This window comes from Strongylocentrotus purpuratus, unplaced genomic scaffold (genome assembly GCF_000002235.5).
Source record: "Strongylocentrotus purpuratus isolate Spur 01 unplaced genomic scaffold, Spur_5.0 spur5_scaffold_13, whole genome shotgun sequence".
Classification (NCBI taxonomy): domain Eukaryota; kingdom Metazoa; phylum Echinodermata; class Echinoidea; order Camarodonta; family Strongylocentrotidae; genus Strongylocentrotus; species Strongylocentrotus purpuratus.
Window position 1 is genome coordinate 22,822,469 of NW_022145598.1, and position 21,872 is coordinate 22,844,340.

General features: G+C 38.5%; 1 protein-coding gene across 2 annotated transcripts in view; it reads left to right on the top strand.

Annotated features, from left to right (window-relative positions):
• LOC588654 (transcription initiation factor TFIID subunit 2) overlaps positions 1 to 21,872 on the top strand; it is a 29,539-nt gene continuing 7,667 nt past the window's right edge. For both annotated transcript variants that reach the window (XM_030983178.1, XM_030983177.1), the window contains exons 1-21: positions 1 to 118; positions 1,639 to 1,693; positions 3,040 to 3,112; positions 3,705 to 3,801; positions 4,179 to 4,297; positions 4,776 to 4,873; positions 5,732 to 5,970; positions 6,520 to 6,622; positions 7,052 to 7,170; positions 7,693 to 7,906; positions 8,420 to 8,737; positions 9,047 to 9,139; positions 9,690 to 9,866; positions 14,710 to 14,819; positions 15,859 to 15,924; positions 16,542 to 16,674; positions 17,891 to 18,010; positions 19,194 to 19,334; positions 20,073 to 20,183; positions 20,517 to 20,627; positions 21,069 to 21,285. In XM_030983178.1, coding sequence (XP_030839038.1) covers positions 60 to 118; positions 1,639 to 1,693; positions 3,040 to 3,112; positions 3,705 to 3,801; positions 4,179 to 4,297; positions 4,776 to 4,873; positions 5,732 to 5,970; positions 6,520 to 6,622; positions 7,052 to 7,170; positions 7,693 to 7,906; positions 8,420 to 8,737; positions 9,047 to 9,139; positions 9,690 to 9,866; positions 14,710 to 14,819; positions 15,859 to 15,924; positions 16,542 to 16,674; positions 17,891 to 18,010; positions 19,194 to 19,334; positions 20,073 to 20,183; positions 20,517 to 20,627; positions 21,069 to 21,285 — 2,773 coding nt within the window. In that variant the 5' untranslated portion in view covers positions 1 to 59. The remainder of the gene's footprint in view (positions 119 to 1,638; positions 1,694 to 3,039; positions 3,113 to 3,704; positions 3,802 to 4,178; positions 4,298 to 4,775; positions 4,874 to 5,731; positions 5,971 to 6,519; positions 6,623 to 7,051; positions 7,171 to 7,692; positions 7,907 to 8,419; positions 8,738 to 9,046; positions 9,140 to 9,689; positions 9,867 to 14,709; positions 14,820 to 15,858; positions 15,925 to 16,541; positions 16,675 to 17,890; positions 18,011 to 19,193; positions 19,335 to 20,072; positions 20,184 to 20,516; positions 20,628 to 21,068; positions 21,286 to 21,872) is intronic.

The following is a 21,872-nucleotide window of genomic DNA, read 5'->3' on the forward strand; positions in this document are numbered from 1 at the left end:
CCGTACGCGTAACTTGATTCAAAGTTTACGGTTTCGGAAGTCATGAATATGCCGTAAAAATGAGTAAAAACGCAAGGAAACCTGACAAGTCCTATGAGACGTCGAGGGCATTCAGATTATAAGTATAATTTATTTGTCATTTTTAGTCTTCTACATCGTATTGAAACGTTATTTGCCATTATGAATATCTGTTTAAAATGTCTCAGACTCAGTCCCACACGCAAAGTTTGGTGGTGTGACGATAGTTCGCGCGTGATAGTAGTTCCAACTTCCATTTCTAAAAGAATTGTTAAGATTTCGACATCAACAATAGAAAGAGGAACGTAAGATTAACTAGTGTAGAAATTTTCTTTAGAATTGACTGTAAAATTATGATAATATTCTCAAAAGATCAGCAAATTTCCAGTCTTTGCATTGCTTGCGTCCGCGTCCGTTTAGAAAAATATGAATGGAAATCGAATGAATGGAAATCGAAATTATAAGTAAAATCACACATACTGGTAGGCATAGCAGCATTACTATCTTGGCTGTATGGTGGTGTGACCAAAGTTCGCACGTGACCTAAGTTCGCTATCTCAAAAAATCAGTAAGATTTCGAAAATCGGATATCACCAATGGAAAGAGGAACATTAATTTTACCCAGATATGAAATTCTCTTTGGAATTGTGTACAAAGTTGTGAAAATATTGACAAAAGATCGGCAAATTTTGCAACCTTTTGCGTCCGTTCCGAAAAATTATCAATTTACCAATAAGGGTCTGAAAATCTTCAATTTGAGAGCAGATTTCCTCAAAATTGTAAGAAAAAAGTGGTACCAACTGATTGTATGATGTCTTGCCTTGCAAATTATGACATTACCTTATTTTTGATGCATCACATTTTTTGATAAACCAACTGTAAACCCCTGTGCGTGAAGTTCTCGTTGTTTTTATGACTTTTTTAGATTCAGCGCGCACGCACGATCGGACATCAAATTTTTAGATCCCAATATCTCCAAAATCCTTCCGCGATAATTGTTTTTAGTTGAACCAATCTGTAGCAAAAAACTTTGCCGTCTATTCGGTAATAATTGAAATAAATAAATTTGTGTAGAATATGAGAAATCATAGATCGTCTATCACATTTTGTATTGTGTTCTAAAATGTCTGTGAACTTTGGTCACCCCATCATATATTAAATATTACGATAGTCAACACTGTACTGCAGTACATTCACGCAATATTTTGTAAAACCTGCTGTATGATAGATCTACTCTTTCAATGATGAATTTCACATTAATACAACAGCAGAAAGAATAAAAAGCAGAGAAAATTTTGATTCCATTTCTGTTGCCGGAAATACCGTTGCTTGGAATGTGTTTCTCATTGACTTGTCTGTAATTCTTCCTGATTACTTGCAAGGGGTCCTACATATATACTGATTACAGTGTACTTTATAGTGCCTCAAAAGAAGCATGAAGTCCATTGTTAGAATTTGTGCTATGACTGCTATCATTGCCATCAGAACGAATCTTGATTCATGAGATAGACTCTATCTCAAGATCTATGTGTAGATTTCAGAATCCAATTTCAAATTCAAGTTCTTAATGTTTCAAATGCTAACTTTCCACTTGTATTGTCTTTTTGTTTCTATTTTTACGAGTCACCAGATACTATGCATCACAGCAATCAACTTCAACAGGAGATCCATTGTTGTAAGTAGACCAGTAATAAATGGTTCCTCTAATATCCCGCTATTTGAACTATCCCGATCGCAAATTTATCCAGTAAATTTGCGTCGTCATCACCCCAAATATTTGGTTGGGATAATCATCCCAAGATATCTTGGGTTAGTTTGCAAAATATCCCCCTTTTTTCCCTGTGCGTCTTCACCAGCCAGAAGACTCACACTATGCGTGAACGCTGAGCAAAATATCTCGAGCTAATTTCTCAAGCTCGAGTTTCAAGTTATGAGGTCAAGTCTCGAGCTGATGAAGACACGATTTGTAACTTCAGGATTTTTTCCCAAATCAGAAATAGCTGGCTATTTGGCAATCTCGGGCTGATGAAGGCAGTCCTTATAATGGGCCTACTGTTTCATGGTGTTCAGCTCTCTCTCAGAGCCCTCTTTTTATGTTTTTTAGTGTTATATTATTTGAATAATCTATAGTAAAAACAAAATTGTGAAACAATAAAGGAAATATCAAATATTTCTGAGTATGCTCCCCCAAGTTGCCTTGGAGGAAAAAAAAGAGTGATTTCAGTCACTGAGATGTGACTGTCAGGACTTTCCTCTCGACTTGACAAACCATACTCTGAAACACTAAATAAAATGTCATACAAATAGTTTGTAACGCTTGGTATTTTTTTATTAGCAAATGGAATCAACTTGTTACCTTTATATATTTAGCATGGCTGTCTGTGTCTAAGAGACTTGTGATCTTAGCTAGTAATACAATGTGATAATGTTTTGTTATCAAATATTATCAAATACTTGACTTGAGTTGTGATTTCTCATAAGCCATTAACTGTCCATTTCAGTATGATTTCCAAAATAGAAGAAGAATAAAGCTTCACTTCTGGACAACCCTTTGCGGAATCGTATCCCTTATGTGAGAACTCGTACTGTAAGACATTTTGATCTTTGTTTCAATCTCAAATTTATATGATTTGGATGAAGATGATTTATAAGTCCTAACCACTTTTCATTACCTAATAACAATTAGCAATTTTGAAGAATAGCATCAAATACAGACATACTAGATACTGCTTATAAGTATCGGCTTGCATGGTGATGTACAGTGTAGATATACAGTAGGCCTGCGGTTGCACCACAAGCAACTGCAAGCCTACTGTATACTGTACATTATACAACATACTAGTTTCTTGTTTTTCGTCTTGCACTCATCAGAAGAAATCGCTAGAATGAACAGGAAAGCTGACATCAGACGATATAAAAGGAAGCTATATGTACAAAGAGTGTGAAAGAAAAAAGCATTTTTCATGGCTGAATAGTGTAAAATATATGTAATTTTGTAAATCTCTTTTTTTTCTTCTTCAGGGTTTCACCGAACTACATTTGCTTCCCCTGAGAGCTGGAGTGAACAGAATCAAACTCAACTGCAAACAATGCAATATCCTTTTTAGCAAAAAATGGAAGAAAAATAATTTGAGAGGAAGTCTTTTTGAGAGAGGGAGAACATGGAAAAAAATGTATCATGAACAAAAAGGTCTATTCTAGCAGTAAGATATAACATGAGAAAACATATTTAAATTTTTTTTTGCGTACACCGCACCAGATTTGGAGCACTCTCTGTGTGATTTCATGCGTTATTGTATTGCCAAATCCAACTTAAAGTCGATCTTAGTCTCTGTGAAACACTCCCCAGATCTGATATGATAGGGAAATATTCATCAGCCCGCAGTTTCTATTAGCGGGATATTTGGTCGAGAAAATATCCAGAGAAATCTTGGTCTTGTTTCCAAAATATCGGGCTATTTGGGTAATAGTGGGCTAACTTGCCCCGTCCAAGCTAGTTTGTGATGGGCCTATTGGTCTGGTGAAGACGCAATTTAATATTGGGTTATATGGCAAACTCAAGCTGATGAGGACAGGCCTATTAAGGCTACCATTAAGATATGATATTGCAAGATTTTAAGTGAGAAAAATTGTGTGGACTTTTGATCCTTGACCTTTAACCCTTGACCTGGGGGCTTCCTGAGCACTGGTTTACAGGGTTGTAATCAACGACCAATGGGACGTGACCAAAACCATCAGCTACAACGACCCCACCCTCTCAATATGCCAGCAGGAGATGAAACAGTGAGTCAAACAAAGCTTCCATATATATTTGAAATGTATGTAGTTATGCAGAGATGCCAACCAGTATAATTTCATATATTTAGTATGATAATATGATATCGCCTCTTGAAATATGATTTTTCATCTTAAAAAAAAAACACAAAAACATAATAACCACGGAATTGCATAGAAACATGTACAAGTAAACCCCTGAAACCCTGAAAACATCTTTGCTTTACAATTTTCTCATTAAATGTTAATGAAAGAGCAAACATTTTACTTGACTGTTCTTACAAGAAAAACATTTTTCTGACATTTTACTGGCCAACGGGTATCGGGTTTTCGTAAATCTAACCTCTTGTATTACTATTATTTTGATTTCTTTGTTTGTGTTCCAGACGGAACCTGGTGTTCTTTTCCAACCGCCACAAGGAGGCGGTTGCGTCCGTTTCGTCTGATCGCGGATACGGGGAGCTCATCGTAAAGATCCCCAAATCAGCCATGAATCTAGTCAATGGTATGTTCTACTTGCTCTGTCACTAAACTACAATCAGTCTACGTTGACCCATAGCTGAATCTGCAATAATATACAAAAGGTTCTTGCCTTGTAGATAGCTTTCATTCAATATTCACAAAATGTTCATGTTTCAAAAGTTTCATGCTCAATATTATTAATTCAGATGATTTTGTTCTAGGCCAGGCTATGGAAATCATTCCTTGCTTGCATAAATTCTAACAACATTTTTACTGGCACTATGTATATATACCCTTTCGCCTCCACACCTGGGCATCCCGATGTTGCCACACACATGCACTTATACATCTGCAAAAATAGATTATGCTGAAGAAGAAAAAGAAGAAACTTTCAATTGGTAAAATAGTGCTTCTCTTTCACACCATGGCAGTTACCTAACTTTAACTTCAAATGATAAGACACCAAGATTAAGAATCACTGTGGCATTTGATCAATGTTTTATCCTCCGTTCAACCCTTAGATTACAAGACATTAAGACTGAGCATCGAGTTCTCCCTGGAGAATCCGTCCGGTGGGATTCACTTTGTAGTACCAGATGCAGAAGACACTATGGCAGAGGTAAAAGCCTATTGCAAAGATTGTTCTTTTTGTCAAACATCTGAAACCGTTGCAGATGAGCATGAGACAAACTCTTGAAAGGACTATCATCTTTTAAAATAGCCATACTAATGTCTCCCTTGACCCAGGTGTAATGGGGTTCATCACATAGTGTGATCTTTGGAAATTATGCTCTGGATTCTAGGAACTAAGGCCAGAATTTATCTTTGATTTTTTAAGGTCATGGTTATCATTTTTCAAACACTTTAGACTTGAATATGTGATATCATGATAAAAAAGACCTGTACAAAAAAGAAATTGTTATTATTGTCCTTATTCATTTTGCCTTACTACAGTAATAAATTAAAAATTGCATAAATCCCATTACATGGACCTTAAATATGATACTTTCTCTTATCATCATTAGAGGGTAGCACACATGTTCATGTAGAGTCACAAGAACTTCCGTCTTTGGATCCCCTGCATCCACCCCTCTTCTTGGAATATACTTGTAGAGAATTATGAGAGAATTAAAAGTTGTGCATGAAGTCCATTATTGTTAGTCTTGCCTCAAATCATCACGGCAGGTCGGGTGGTCGCGTTACCCTACCTTTTGTGAAAACATGCCCCTTTATACACAAAATGTGTGGGGTAATGTTTGTTAAATCAACCCCTCTCATCTACAAATGTTCTGGCCCAATTTAATTGACACTTTGTAATAACCCTACAGCAAATCTACGAAAGGTCGCACGATCTTCAGCTTTCGTTTCGATGACCCGATGATTCGGAGTAAGCCTCATTGGTGATATTTCAGATATTTTGAAGTAAGCCTCATTGTTGATATTTCACTTTCCTTTAAAACCACTCTACAACCACTAGAGGGCAGCACACATGTTCACCTACAGCCTCGAGAACTCATCCCGTCTTTGGTTCCCCTGCGTGGACTCCTACTCCGAACCATGCACGTGGAAGCTGGAGTTCACGGTGGACTCTGACATGATGGCCGTGTCAAGTGGTGAGCTGATCGAGACGGTCTACACGCCAGATATGACCAAGAAGACGTACCATTACATCCTCAATGTGCCCACATCTGCGTCGAACATCGCCCTCGCAGTTGGGTGAGTATAGTGACTAATTTTTGTTGTTGTTGAAATAAATCTTTATTCAGATACAAAAACACGGATAACATCATACATATATATTCATAACAAGCACTTTATCAAATGTTTCAATGAGATTAAATTCTGTGTTTACTTGAAAGCAGATTGTAGATGCATTTCCTGTATGGAGACTAACAAATATTAAAAATGTATTTTATCTATGTCCGGCATCGCCTTTGCAGATGGAAGAGTTGAGTGTTGTATGGTGTAACAGTGAGCTGCACATGTATAGATCTGTTGCAACAAATGTGTTTTCCAACAAATCTGAACTTGTCAGATAATTTTATTGCTTGAAATGCAGGTGTACCTCACTTTTGGTTTGTAGGCTGTTGTTGCACAATTTGTAGGCCAAGGCGTTGCACAGTTTAAAGGCCAAGTTGTGGCACAATTTTTAGGCCTCCTAATTTGAATGGAACCCTGTGGGATTTAGAGACTTGTGACAAGTGACAAAATACAATTATAAAACTTTTTTATTTTTAATTTTTTTTTGTTGTTGAATATGTTTAGGCCATTTGAGGTTGTAGTCGACCCAACGATGCACGAGATAACACACTTCTGCCTTCCAAAGCTCAAACCACTTCTGCAACACAGTACAGTGTTTTTTCACGAGGTGAGTTGAATCTCTTATTATCACTCATTGTTTTTTCATACTTGTCATCTTCCTCTTCATGTTCTTCATTGTCATCATCAACTCCACCAACATCATCATCACCCCATCATCATCACCCCATCATCATCAACCCATCATCATTATCATCAGTTTTAGCTTCTTCTTTTTCTTCTTCTTCTTCATCTTCATCATCGTCTCCATCATCAACGTCTCCTTCTTGTCCTTCTACTTCTTCATCATCATCATCATCATTATTGTGGTCGTCACATTTCACAAGTTGTTCAGGTATAGACCTTTGAAGAGAAGCCAACACAAACATTTTGAAATCTTTTAGTTCCCCTGAAGAATAGTTTAATATGATATATTCTAGCATTAGAGAATTTTTCTGAGGGTAAATCATATATTTGCTCTCCTTTTTTCTTCTCCCAGGTGATAGAGTTCTATGAAGAAACAGTTGGGACGAGTTTCCCCTACACATGCTACAAGCAGGTCTTTGTAGACGAGGCGTATGATGACAGCCAGGCATATGCATCAATGGCAATCTTCAGGTAAGAGGGCTTGGTATAGATCGTGCAATTGTGTAGAGTAGCCACTGCAGGGGGATGTTTCTCTCAAAGATCCTAAGTTGAACTTATCTCAAAATTGGACAATTATGGAAAGCTGTTAGCATCTTTGAAAATATTTTGTAAAAGTTATTTCAAAAGGCATAAAATGATGATTCAAATCATTCATATTTTCTATTACCATGGGAGATTTCATGTTCTTGATGTGGAGTTTATGAAAAGTCCAAAATACTTCAAGTTTTGCTTTTGAATATATTTCATTATAAGGCTACAAATGGCTCTCCATAATTTTAAGTCCAATTTAGAGTTAAGTTTGACTTAGAATCTTTGCGAAACGCTCCCCAGGTAACAACAGATGTTTGTTGACAGCCGGTCGTACCAGCAGTCCCTTTGGAGCTCTGCTGCTTGGACTATATACTAACCCCAGAACAAAATATAGCAACAAGACATTTCTTGCTTTCCGGATCCGTCTTATTTTGCTAAATTTCATTATTATTCTCTTTCTAGCACCAACCTACTTCACTCGGCACGCATCATTGACCAGACATTTGAGACCCGACGTCTGCTTGCCGAGGCCCTGGCCAGTCAGTTCTTCGGCTGCTATATCTGCCCAGAGACGTGGGCCGATGCGTGGCTAACGAAGGGTATCACCAAGTACCTCGCTGGGCTCTGCTTGAGGAAGATGTTCGGAACCAACGAGTACAGGTCCCAGATTTATTCTGTAAGTGAATATGCAATATGGCATATATCTAGCTTGTTGGCCAGTGGCCTTTTTTGAGGTTCAATTTGTCTCTCTGAGGTTTGTTTATTTTGAATGGGCCAGTCCAAGGTATTTTTTTCGCATGTTACCGACATCTTCAAAGTCTTTTTAGGATACCTGAGGATTCTGTCAAGTTGATACCCTCTATATAACAAACAATGCATAATCGGTGACCATTGGTCTCCCATGATCCTCTTTTTCTTATGTTTTTTAATTGAGAGCTGATTTGATGAGATAACCACCTGTCCAGTGACCTTGCAGGGTGGTCTAATCCTCAGAAATTTCTTGTAATAGTTTTATTATTTGCAAAGTGTATTTGTATAGTTACCCAAAAAAATTATGTATGAAAAAAATGTAATATCTTTGGTTACCTTTCTGTTGGAAATGAAATAAATATGAATTGAATTGAATTGAATCCCTCCTGTAAACTAGTACAGATGGGCTTTAAACCATCTTTGTCTTTTCCCTCTATAGGAGCTGACAGAACTCTGCAAGTATGAGCAGGAGACCGGAGGCGTGGTCCTCCACCCCTACCCCATGGAGGAGCCCTCCACCGGTTCCAAGTCTTCCGGTGGTGACGCCGGAGCCGATAGCGCGACCCCGTCCTTTAAATCTGCACAGTCATCATCACTGGGCAAGACCACCAAGCCGTCGGTGTGGGGTGGGAACCTTCACTTCCCCTGCACCCAGCCCCACACCGTCTCCTGGAGGCACTGGAAGATGATCATGATGAAGTCCCATCTCATCATGAGGCTCATCGAGATCAGGGTGGGACAGGAGTTGCTCCTCAAGGTTTGCATTTTCAAATTTGTGATGATGAAGAAGATGGTGATGCATGAGTGTATAGGATCACAGCGTCTGTGATATAATATAATAATTATAGAATAATGTTCCGCTTTTATATAGCTCTTTATACAACTACTATGTCTCTTCCTTTAATTGCAAAGTTCAAAAATTTCCCCTTCCCAATAATTTCTTACAATTCTTAACACACAATGATTTATTTTATGCATTTCTTTTCTAAAATATTTCAATTTAATAATCTTTCCACTCTTCTTGTTATATAAACTTGCGTAATTCTTTTTTGTCTCATCGTTCCAGGTCTTCAACAAACTTCTGTCCTTGGCAACTTCAGCATCTCATCAAAAGTTCATGAGCTGTGCCTGGAGCAACATGCTCATTTCAACATCAGGGGTAAGTTAGGTCTCTTGATTGTGTTATAAGCTACTGTAAATGAGGGTCAAGTGCCTTTATAAGCTATGATTGAAGAGGGTAGATATCCCTTGATTGTGTTATAAGCTATAATAAGTGATGGGTAAGGGGATCTCTTGATTGTGTTACAAGCTATGATATATGAGGGCTTCCCATAGCAGTGTTTATCGGTATCTCATCATTATATCAAACTCTTGGTTGACCAAGAAAAATTAAAAGCTAGTTTAATAAATTCATTTGAAGAAAAAAATTGTAGATGATTATGGCCATATTTGTCTTCATAAATGTAATGTGGGATATAATGAATCAATAAAATCGTAGAATGATTGTTGTGGTTGATCACTGGTTAGGTTAGCAACTACTGACAGAGTTAGAATTTTACTTTATTTGTATTTCGTTATCTGATTACCGAATAATTCAAATCTTTACTCAGTAATTTGTAAATCATCTTTGCCTTGTGTCAGAAACTGTTCTTGATATCAAGACAATGCAGGACAATGATGATTTGGTTATTATGTCTTGCATTCACCAGTTCTTGAAGTCCATCTCGACGGTGTCTGGCAAGGACCTCAAGCTGTTCATCAACCGATGGGTGTGCCAGGGGGGCATGGCTCAGTTCCGGGGCACCTTTCACTTCAACAGGAAGAGGAACATCGTAGAGCTGGAACTAAGGCAGGATCCCGGCAGGCCGGGTATCATCAAATATGTGGTGAGTCATCCTGCAGGAGTTGATTGCTCTCTCTCTTTTCTTCCTTCTTTATCCCTGTATGTCTTTCTCTTTCCCTCTCTTTCTTTCTCTCCCCCTCTGTGTCTTTCTTTCAATCGATCAACCTACTTCCAATATGGATGAGCGCATAGGCATTTGCACATGTCCTTTGCTTGCTCTCCAAAAAGAGCTCCTGATTGCTTGTTATTCTTATGTATTTGTACAATTTTATGTTACCATCTTTTTGTATTAGTAACCTGGAAACTACTAGACAAGTTGGAGTTCATGAAGTGTTGTTTTTATGTCATATTCTGATGTATCAGTTTTTGGATTTGGTTGTATCTCCAGTAGTTTGGTAGCCATGTATTCCTGTGTATTTCTATGTAAGTACCATTAGCTATTGTGCATAGCCTGCTTTATTGAACTTGAATGTAGGGATTACAGATCAAAACACAATGAGGTCTATTCATCTTAGTGTCTTTGTTGCACTATGTTTAGGTGCCTCAGTGATTTACTTTGTGCAATGTAGTGAAGAATCTTTTGTACAGCCCATTCAATATGGTCCTCTCACCAGAAAGCACTTTCTCACTAGAAAGCACTTTCTAAAGAGAAGAATTTCCTACCATCCAAACTGTACAGCTTCCTTCCAACTAGAACTCCTGCATGCTGGAGATGTTCATCCCAATCCAGGGCCGGATAGGGAAGACGGTGATACACTCTCGTCATCAGTGAGACATCATACTGATCATCATTTTCAACATGCGACTAAGTATCCCCCAGCCGAACTCTTGCAATGGAGACATCCAAGGTTTCAGCTTCCCCAGGACGTCAATGATATCATTCAGTCACTTGGAATTCATCGAAGGAGAACGCGCAGAGGATCTCGGGGTGGCCAAAGAAAGAACAGTATCAGACGGAAGAGCCATGGTAATCCATCTTCGAACTTTCAACTTTGCTCTGTAAATGTACGGTCTGTCTGTAACAAGACTGCTCTGATACATGATTTCATATGTGATAGCAACGCGGACCTGATTGCCATTACAGAAACCTGGCTGACGGACAATGATGCAACGGTTCTGCATGAACTCATCCCTACTGGATATCGTTTTGTTCACCAACCACGGATGGGCCGTCGTGGTGGTGGAACCGGTCTCGCTTATAAAGAGACAATCAACGTCCATCAAGTTGCTGCGGGTGAAAAGGACTCCTTTGAGTTTGCAGAATATTCTATCTCATGTAAATCATTTCGCTTGCAACTAATTAATATCTATAGACCGCCCTATTCTGAATCACATCCAGTGACGGTTACATCTTTTGTATCAGAATTTAATGACTACATTCAATGTCATTTGTTGTCAAACACTCCTTTATTAATCATAGGAGATTTCAATATTCATGTGGATACTGCCAATGCAGATGCTAGACTCTTTGTAGATCTTCTCGAATCGCTCTGTTGTAAACAATTGGTTAATTTCTCTACACATGTACACGGTCACACCCTTGACCTCATGATATGTCGTCAGTCTGATGATATCGTATTTGGGTCACCATGGCCACATAGTTCTATATTATCTGATCACATTCCAGTCATGTGTTTTCTAAACTCTTCTAAACCTCCATTGCCTTCTAAACTGATATCATTTCGAAAGCTGTCTGCTATTGATGTGAATAGATTGAAGTTAGACATCGCTGAAAGCGAGCTCTGTATGCACACACCTAGTACCCTCACTGAACTAGCTTTGTTGTATGATACTACGCTTAGTGATATCTTAGAGAAACATGCCCCTGTTGTTACTAAACAGATAGTGTTACGTCCCCAAGTACCGTGGTATACTGACTGTGTCAGGACAGAAAAAAGGAAAAAGAGAAAGGCTGAAAAGCGCTGGTTGAAAACTAGGGCCGATAGTGATTGGGACAACTATAAGTCTGTTCGAAATGCAACATTGAAACTTTTGAACAAAGCTCGTGGAAAATATCACAGAGATCTGATCATGGAAAATAAGGGTAATCAAAACAAGTTATTCAATGTTGTCAAGTCTCTATTGAACATGTCTAATAAACAACCCCTGATACCTTGTAGTACTGATAAACATAAGTTTGTGAATGACCTAGGTGATTATTTTCGTGACAAAGTCGTTAAAATCCACAAGAATATTGAAACTAGATTAGATGCAATGAATGAACCCAGGACCTATTCTCCATTAGCAACTTACCATGATGTCGATGTTTTGAGCAATTTCAAACCTCTTTCTGAGCACCAAGTTGAAAAACTTATACTTAACCTCAGTAAGAAGTCATGCTCTTTAGATCCTATGCCCACGAAACTTCTTCTACAATGTATCGACTTATTAATTCCTGTGTTCACATCATTGATTAATCTTTCTCTCTCGACTGGTCATTTTCCCATGCAATGGAAAAATGCCCTCATCACACCTTTATTGAAAAAACCTGGTCTTGACGCAGATTTTAAGAACTTAAGACCTATCAGCAATCTGAAATATATATCGAAGTTGGTTGAGGGTGCTGCTACCCAGCAAATTATGGATCACCTCAATAACAACTCACTTTTGCCATGTACTCAGTCTGCATATAGACAATTCCATAGTACTGAAACCGCACTGCTAAGAATAAAGAGTGATCTATTGATGGCTATGGATTCCCAGAAAGTCTCTCTTTTACTGTTATTAGATCTAAGTAGTGCATTCGACACCATAGATCATTCTTGCTTATTAGAAACTTTAAAGACCTGTTTTGGTATAGATGGTAGTGTTCTTGAATGGATAGAGTCGTATTTGGCGAATAGATATCAGAAGGTCAAAATAGACGATGTGATCTCTGATGATTTGCCAGTGCCTTTCGGAGTTCCACAAGGTTCTCGGCTGGGTCCTTTGTTATTTACTCTGTACACTGCTAATCTCATTTCAAATGTTCGAACAAATTTCCCCGAGATATCATGCCACTGCTATGCAGATGACACACAGCTGTACGTATCATTCAGACCTGATGAACATGCTAAAGAGCGATGTGTCTCACTTCTAGAAACATGTGTTGACTATGTACGTGGATGGATGTTGCAAAATAGGCTCATGCTTAATGATGGTAAAACTGAATTAATGATCATTGGCACACCTAAACAGACATCCAAAATCAACTTGAACAGTGTATCAATTGGAGACTCTGTAATAGAACCATCTGTTAGTGCAAGAAATCTTGGAGTACAGTTCGATTCGAATTGAATATGAGAGAGCACATCACAAATGTCTGTAAATCAGCATACTACATGATCTATAATCTCAGACGTATTCGTAAATATTTAGATAAGGACATTACGAAAGACATTGTACATGCATGTATTACCAATAAGCTGGACTATTGTAATGGTCTACTGTATGGGATCCCTGACTCTCAAATAGTGAGATTGCAACGGGTTCAAAACACCTGTGCAAGGCTGATCTGTGGTTGTTCTAAATTCACACGGATCACCCCAATTTTGAGAAATCTACATTGGTTACCAGTACGCCAGAGAATAACATTCAAAATCTTGCTGATTGTATATAAAGCACTTCTTGGTCAAGCTCCCACTTATATCAAAGAACTGTTGAATTTCAAACCTAATCAACACAATCGCAACTTGCGCAGTTCCCGAGATACTTTGTTGCTACAGATCCCATCTATCAAAACAAAAATAACGCTAGGTGATCGAGCATTTGCTTGTGCAGCCCCAAAACTCTGGAATAACTTGCCATTTGAAGTCAGGAAATCACCATCTGTAAACGTCTTTAAGTCAAAACTGAAAACATTTCTTTTTAATTAACTGTACCGTAAATCTAAGCATATCAGGAGCTCTTGTAGCGCAGTAGAATATATACCTAATGTTGGATAGTTTCTGCGCTTTATAAATGTACTATTATTATTATTATTATTATTATACAGATCTCTCAAGACAGTATGAAAGTGAGAGAAATGGTTAGAAAGAAAGATGGAGAGATCTGAAGAGAGAGAGAGAGAGAGAGAGAGAAAGCAGGAAAGAAAGAAAGAAAGAAAGAAAGAAAAAAGAAAGAAAGAAAAAAGAAAGAAAGAAGGAGCTACTCCTCAAGGTTCGTATTCTTTAAATTGGTGATGATGAAGAAGATGGTGATGCATGAGTGTATAGGATTTGAATTGAATTGAATTGAATTGAATTTAACCGTTCAGGCATACGTTTGTGCGCACCGCGCACACAGAAAACCCGTTTCAGGCAATCTTTTGTTCCCAACGCCATTCACCACTTCAATGCACAAGCCCGGAGGTCTGGAACTCAAACGTAAATACTGGTCTCAACTTATACTTTGTTCTGAATTTAATTTTCGCTAGGGCTCATAATATTAAACTCACCTATATTCTCAAATAAACAGCGAGCTAAATGTTCGAATTTTTCACCTGGAATGCCATGTTTATGTTATACTGCAATCATGTATTCGTTTTGTTCCATTTCCATTGCAACAATCACTTTCAAAATGTTACTACGTTTGTAACGATGTACATTTGATAATTATTGTATTATGTATTGTTCCTGTATTATGTATATATGTACAAAGACTGTTAAACCAGTGAAAAAAGAATTTCCCGTAAGGGACAATAAATTTTCAATTCAATTCAATTCAAAAAGAAAAGATGGAGAGAGCTAAAGAGAGAGCTAAAGAGAGAGAGAAAGAGAGAGAGAGAGAAAAAAGAAAGAAAGAAAGAAAGAAAAAGAAAGAAAGGGGAGAGGGGGAGGGGTGAAAGATAGAAAGTTCATAATACTTAATTGGTTGTTCATAAGGTGAATGATTATCCCGAGTTCTTCAAACACGCTTCTCTTTTCCAGGGCCCTCTGAAGGTGACGATTCAAGAGCTCGATGGTTCATTTGAACACACGCTCCAGGTAGAAGACAACCTGACAAAGGGAGAGATCACATGCCACTCCAAAAGCAGAAGGTAAATATTCAGTACGTTATTGATGTAGAGGCGTAAAAACAGTTTCTAGACAACACAAGTCTCCAGAGCAGGTATTCAATTCTATACTTTACGTAAAACTTTTACTTAGCTTTTGGCTTACCTGAGTAAAATGTCTAAATTCTATTCCGATCACATTTAAGCAATTACTTACCCAAGTCGACTTTACGCCCAAATACTTACTGATAAGCATTGTGACATCACACGGTCAATCAAAAGTAATGTGCAATTTACGCTCGCATTAAATGCACCCTAATATAATTGTGTGCAGCTTATGATGACTGCGTATGAAAACCATAACCCTGTCATTCAATGCTTCCAAAAGAGTGTGCTCAAGTCTGGTAGGGAGCTGTCTTAAATTTAGGGTAAAATACTAATAGCCATGTTACATGTGAATGGCGTGGGTTCTTATCCAACCGTTGCCATCGCTATGATAGATGCACTTGTATTACTGTATGTCAAGGACAATAGTATGATGGTTACGTAACAATTTCTAGGTGATGACATAGATATTGACCCATTTCTTACTGCAACACTGTTACTGAATTGCTATGACTTGCATCATATGTCCTAGTTTGGATTGTGTGAGGCTCAGTCCTGGGACCCGTTTCACAAAGCCTTTTTTCAATGACCAATGACAAAAATCAGTGACAAATCTGCTGAGAACCAATCAGAAGCAAGAATTTCAGTAGCTTATAACAAAAACTGTCATTTGTCACTGATGACAAGGTTTGTGAAACACCTCCCAGTTCTTTGGAACTGCAGTCTGCCAAGTTCTAGATTGGGTTAGATTCTGAGCCACAGCATTGTGTATTATTATTATACCATCTCTCAACAGCACATGGCGAGAAACTGTGTGAAAGAAAAGCTGGGTTTAACAAAGTCTGCAAAAGTGGATTAAAACTTGCCTGTTAAATTATAAGAGTGGTACTTGTAGATGCTTAAACTGTATGCTATGATTATTCCAAGCAATGACAGCTTTCTGTATCGTTATGAAACATTTTCTTTTCTCTGTCACCAGGCACAAGAAGAAGAAGATTCCATTGAAGAATGGTGAAGAGGTGGACATGGATCTTAGTAAGATGGAGTAAGTACGAATGTACAGATAATCTTTGGTTTTGATAACAGAAAGGAAAATTGAATGAAAGTCGTAGATAAGTTCTCAGGATTAGTCTATGTATGCTTTCCAAGGAATCGGAATCCTGAAAAAGGCTGGTGAGCTATGGTAAGAATTCTAAGCTCTGTTAAAGGCCATCTGTACTAGTTTACAGGAGGGATTAGGCCAACCTCCAAGGTCACTGACAGGTGGTTATCTCATCAAATCAAGCTCTCAATTAACATAAGTAAAAGAGGATCATGGGGGACCAACGGTCACCGATTAGGCATTATGTGCTATATAGAAGGCGCAAGTAGCTGTAAGTAGTGCAGTGGGGCCTTAAAGATTTTCATGCGTGGGTATATAGTTGTTTGTGAAGTTGAGAACTTGGCGATCACTCCTGATCACTACATAACACTGAATCAATGGGTATTACGCTCCCCTGGGTACGTCGGTGTGCTGCCCTCTATATACCCATGCTTGAGCAACTTTAAGATAGTTTGGGAGTTCTAAATATTACGATCAGTCTGCTCTGAGGCATTGGCAGACAAAAGTTATATGTACAGGTATGCTAACTAGGACTTGGTCTCTGTGTTTTTTTTTTTTAGTCCTGATTCTCCTGTTCTATGGATCCGAGTTGACACAGAGATGACCCTCTTGAGAGAAGTCATCTTTGACCAGCCTGATTACCAGTGGCAATGCCAGCTCAGATATGAGAGAGACGTTGTAGCACAGCTTGAGGTAAGGTTTTCAATAGAGTGGTGAAGTGTGACGTCATCAAAAATCTATTTTTAGAATTTCTCAATTTTTTCTTCATATTCCGAAAGAACATCAAAAATAATGTCCAAATGTCGAAAACCAATTGAATATGTTAAGTATTGGCTGAGATATGACCATCTGTATGAATATATGTTCAATGGGAACTCAGTGTTATATGCTCTGGCTCCTAACCATTAGGTTAGGTTAGTTCGGTACTCTATTTCCTAACCCTAATGCTAACCTTTCAACCTACATTGTACATGTAGAGGTAATGTGGTCTTGTGGATAAGTCATTGGACTGTGGATCACAGGGTCCATGGTTCGAGTCCTGCCACAGCCCTAATGTCCTTTGGCATGATATTAATCTACATTTGCCACTCTCCACCCCGGGGTTAAATGGGTACCGGTAAGAAGGAATTCTTTGAATGCTGTGAGCGCAGAAAATGGTTGCCTAGAACAGCCGGGGTAATAGTTTGAGCACCATGCATGGTGGATATGTGCGCTTTATAAATATCAAATATTAATATTACTTGTAATTACAGAAAGATTATGGAGCAAACCACTTCAATTTTGTGAAAAGAATTCTTTAGAAAACTTGTAAACTAAATTGCAACAAAGTTAAGATTCCGATCCTTGCTTTCTGGTGGGCAGGGTCCATTTCAATTGATTGAATTAGTTCACTCCTATGGGGTAGTCACTTTTCACTTTTTATAAGTATTATTAGTAAATATTCTGCATCGCCTGTGTTGGGGGGATGGGGAGGGCAAACATACCAATGTGTAACCCTGCAGGCCTGATAGTTACCCGATTTAAATCGGTTTCCCGATATATTTATTTTTTCTCTTTTTTTTCTAGATTTTTTATATATTTTTTTTACCCATTTTTGTTCTCCTCCCATTTTCCAGATTTTTCCAGATTTGTCTGATTTTCCTCTTATTTTCTCTATTTTCCCCTATTTTTCCCCAATTTTCTTACTCAAAGGGGGGGGGGGGGGAGGGATATGTTGTTGGATGCCATTTTCCCCCCGAATCCTCTTCTTTTTTTTAGTGCTCACTATCACTCTTGAATCCTGTGACTTTCTCACTTGATATACTGAATTTATGAGACGAAAAACCTACAAATAGTAGCAGGTTGGGGGAAAATTTTCAAAGCTAACATGATAAATGGTGAATTAAATGCAACTGATTTTTCTCTGTAGGCTGTTGAATGTTTAAAGAAGTTTGCCAGCTTGGAAACGACCCATGCTCTGAGTGACATCATACTCCATTCCGGCTGCTACTACAAGGTCAGAACACAAGCCGCATACTGCTATGCACAGGTAGGTCATCACCCTCATCCTCTTGGTATTATCAGCGGTCATTTGTGTTCTGCAGAGTTAAAGGCATTGTTTAACAATGTCTCCAGTTGTACAAATCTGAGATGCATGGCCCTACGTGTTATCAGTTTCTGTGATATGGTGTAATATTGAAGCCCTCAAAAAACAGTGCGCTTCAAAATGATCATGAAGTGCCTCAAAAAAGTAAAAATCTTTGAGTGACCGGTTTTACCATACTCATTTTTCCCAATAGACTGTAGTGTTATAAAAAAGGTTTTAGAAATTTTGATTTCCAATCATAAGTATCTTGATAATCAGACAGGCGATCGGCATGTAAAAGTCCTGGTATTTCTGACTGGCCTAAAGGTTAATAATTATGATTGAAACATGAGCTAAATCCACGATTTTGTTTAGAATCTGAGACAAAGTTACCGGATCCCTATAAAAGAAGATGGTCGTCAGTTCAATATGCAGTAGGTCATAGCTCGCTGACACCAGACTTGCTGGAAATACCGTTTATGGGTGTAAATGTCTTGCACACAGCAAACTTGTGGTCCCATCAAGAAATACCCCCTAGTCTCCTGGAGAGTCTTTGGGTGAGGGAAATGTAGGATAATGACTTTTCCATAAGGGTTGATACGTGAAAATGCAGAGCATTACATAAGGCCTGTAGGCCAGGAAACTGAAGGCTAATCCTGGTGATTGACAATACCTGTTATTGGGGAAACACCTGAATGGTGTCAAATTCCCCATGAGAGCCCACTGCCATTCCTCTTCAACCATATTTTGACAACTGCTCAGTTTGTGGTTTCTATTGAATATTAGTGATTCAGAGCTGTAGAAAATTGTTTAGAATCGTGACTGGAATGTAGGTTTCCACCACATCTTTGTATTTGTGCAGAAACCTACTGGTATCCTTTAACTAATGCTGCAGCACTGACCTGTTTCAGAGAGGCACACTTAATTCTGCAGTGTTTGGCATAAAAAGGCATATAAAAATTTGATTAAATTCAATTCAAATGAACATTTAATTTCTTCCATTCAATTTGACAACATATATTGACATCTGTTCAAACAATACAATTAATACGCAGGAACATAAATATAAATATAGATAACAACATAAAGAAGAGTTTGAGTTCATCAAATATATATTTTGAAATCAAATCCACTTGTTTGCTTGCAGGTATCCAATGAGCTTGCCGAAACCTTCAGTGGACATACCGCCCTCATTGCCATGTTCAAGAAACTCTTCAGCTCCTTCTCCTCAGAGGACATTGTGAGGCGGAATAACTTCATGGACTTCAGGGCCTACTTAATCCAGAAGGTTGGTTTCTCTCCCAAACAAAATGTACCTTCAATAATTAGTGATCCAATATCAGAGCTGCTAACCATTATTTTTTTCCCGGAATTATTCAGGTGTTTAATCAAATTATGGTAGTACATTTTTTCTTCATAAAATACTTTTTTTCCCCTTATTCATTTGGCACAGTATGTATTACCTGGAAAAACTAATTAGATTCAAAGTGTCAGAGAGAGTGATATTCGGAAAAGTCACCCTCATCAAAGGTAGAGTGGATGTTGTGAGGTACATTTGTATGGGATGAAAACCTGACAGGTTCACTCAATGGGCCTGTCTTCATCAGCCCGAGTTTGCCAAAGAACTCGCTATTTTAACTATCCCGATTGCAAATTAACCAGTAAATTTGCGTCTTCATCAGCCCGCAGATGCAATCAGCGGGATATTTTGTCGAGACAATGTCCCAAGAAATATTAGTCTTGTTCCAAAATATCACGCTATTTGTGAAATAGCGGGCTAATTTGCCCCCGTCCGATACAGTTTGTGATAAGCATATTGGTCTGGTGAAGACGAAATTTTGAGCTTCGGGATAATATCCCGAGTCTGAAAATAGGTGGTTATTTGGCAAACTCGAGCTGATGAAGACAGGCCTAATATCACTTTGCATATTTTCATTTAGATTGTTCTGAAATGTATATTGTTTTTTCAACAGCAGACTTTCATACTTTTGATCGATGATTTCCATTCATGTGATATTCTTTCCAGGCTGTACCTCAAGCCATTGGTCTGATACGCAACATCCACACGATGTGTCCTAGGGAGAGCTTAGCGTTCTTGGTAGACCTCATCAAGTACAACGACAACGCCAAGAATAAGGTGAGAACATCTTCCCACTCTACACTGTATGACCCTCAAGAATTTTACATCGCAATTCTCTACTAAGAACAGTTGTGTTTCTTTAGAAAAGGACAGGTACAAGCAATAGACCATGGCCCCGTTGCACAAAACTTACCATTGATGGTAACTTTGCCATCAATGGTAACTACCATGGAAACCTTGATTTTTATAGGCTGTTAAGCCCTGTTACCATGGTAGTTGCCATTGATGGCAAAGTTACCATCAATGGTAAGTTTTATGCAACGGGCCCATACCTGTCTGAATGCATTCTCGGATCAATTGTATCAATCCCTATTTTTTCTCCCTAATCAGTTCTCTGACTGCTACTACCGGGCCGGTCTGATTGATGCGCTCTCTAACACCATCACTCCTGCCGTTTCCATGGTCAACACCAGTGTGGAGAACCTTTCCCCTGAAACAAAGGTATGTTCACATGTAGTGATCAAATATTATACAGTCAAACCTGCTTTTAATAGTGACCACCTGTCTACAAAGACCACATTTTGTTTTTCCCTTGAGAATGGTTTGTAATTGAAACATGTACTAAAGGAACCTGTCTACAAAGACCATGTTTTATGTTTCCCTTGGGCGGTCGCCATAGACAGGTTTGACTGTGCAAAGTATTGACTGCTTTAAGGGGCACAGATAAAACTGTAGCCCAAGGTGATCTTGAAAAAGTACAGTACTGAGGCATAGTGTAGGCTTGAAATCTTGGAGGAGCTATAGGGAAAAAACTATTGGGAAAAAAAAAAATCTTATTTCGGCAAATTTAATTACAAGCTACAGGATGTTATCTTTCATGTCAAAGAGTGAGTTTACAATATCAGCAAAGATGGTAATATTATCAAATCATTTTGTTTTTAGATGGTTTTGGAGGAGGTGACCCGATGCCTGAACCTTGAGAAGCTCCTGCCTTGCTACCAGCACACCGTCACCATCAGCTGCTTGAGAAACATCCGTCTTCTACAGAAGAACAGCCATCTACCCAGCGAGCCAACGCTCTTCCAGGCCTACGCTCAGTATGGGAACTTCACCAAGGTCAGACTGGCAGCACTGGAAGCGCTTGTGGACTACGTCAAAGGTATGCCCCTTGTTCTTTTCATTTCTTTCATTAGTTTTAACAATTAATAAAGTAAATTCTAGGTGATTGGAATGAGAAGAACAGCCATCTACCCAGCAAGGCAATGCTCTTCTAGACCTATAATTTGTATGCACAGTATGGGCACTTTATCAAGGTCAGGCTTGCAGCACTAGAAGCTCTTGTGGACTATGTCAAAGGTACATGTATGCCCAATGTTCCTCTCATTTCATTCATTAGTTTAACAATTAATGAAGTGAAGGTGTGGGCACTTTATCAAGGTCAGGCTTGCAGCACTAGAAGCTCTTGTGGACTATGTCAAAGGTACATGTATGCCCAATGTTCCTCTCATTTCATTCATTAGTTTAACAATTAATGAAGTAAAGGTGATCAGAAGGAGAAGAACAGCCATCTACCCAGCAAGCAAACGCCCTACCAGATCTACACTCAATTTGGACTCTTCACACGTCAGGCTAGCAACACTAGAAGTGCTTGTTGACTGTGTCAAAGGCATATTCAAGGTCCTCTTTTGATTTGATTTTGTGAAAGTTGTGGGTTGATTTTGTCACCTTTGTATATGTCATTACCCA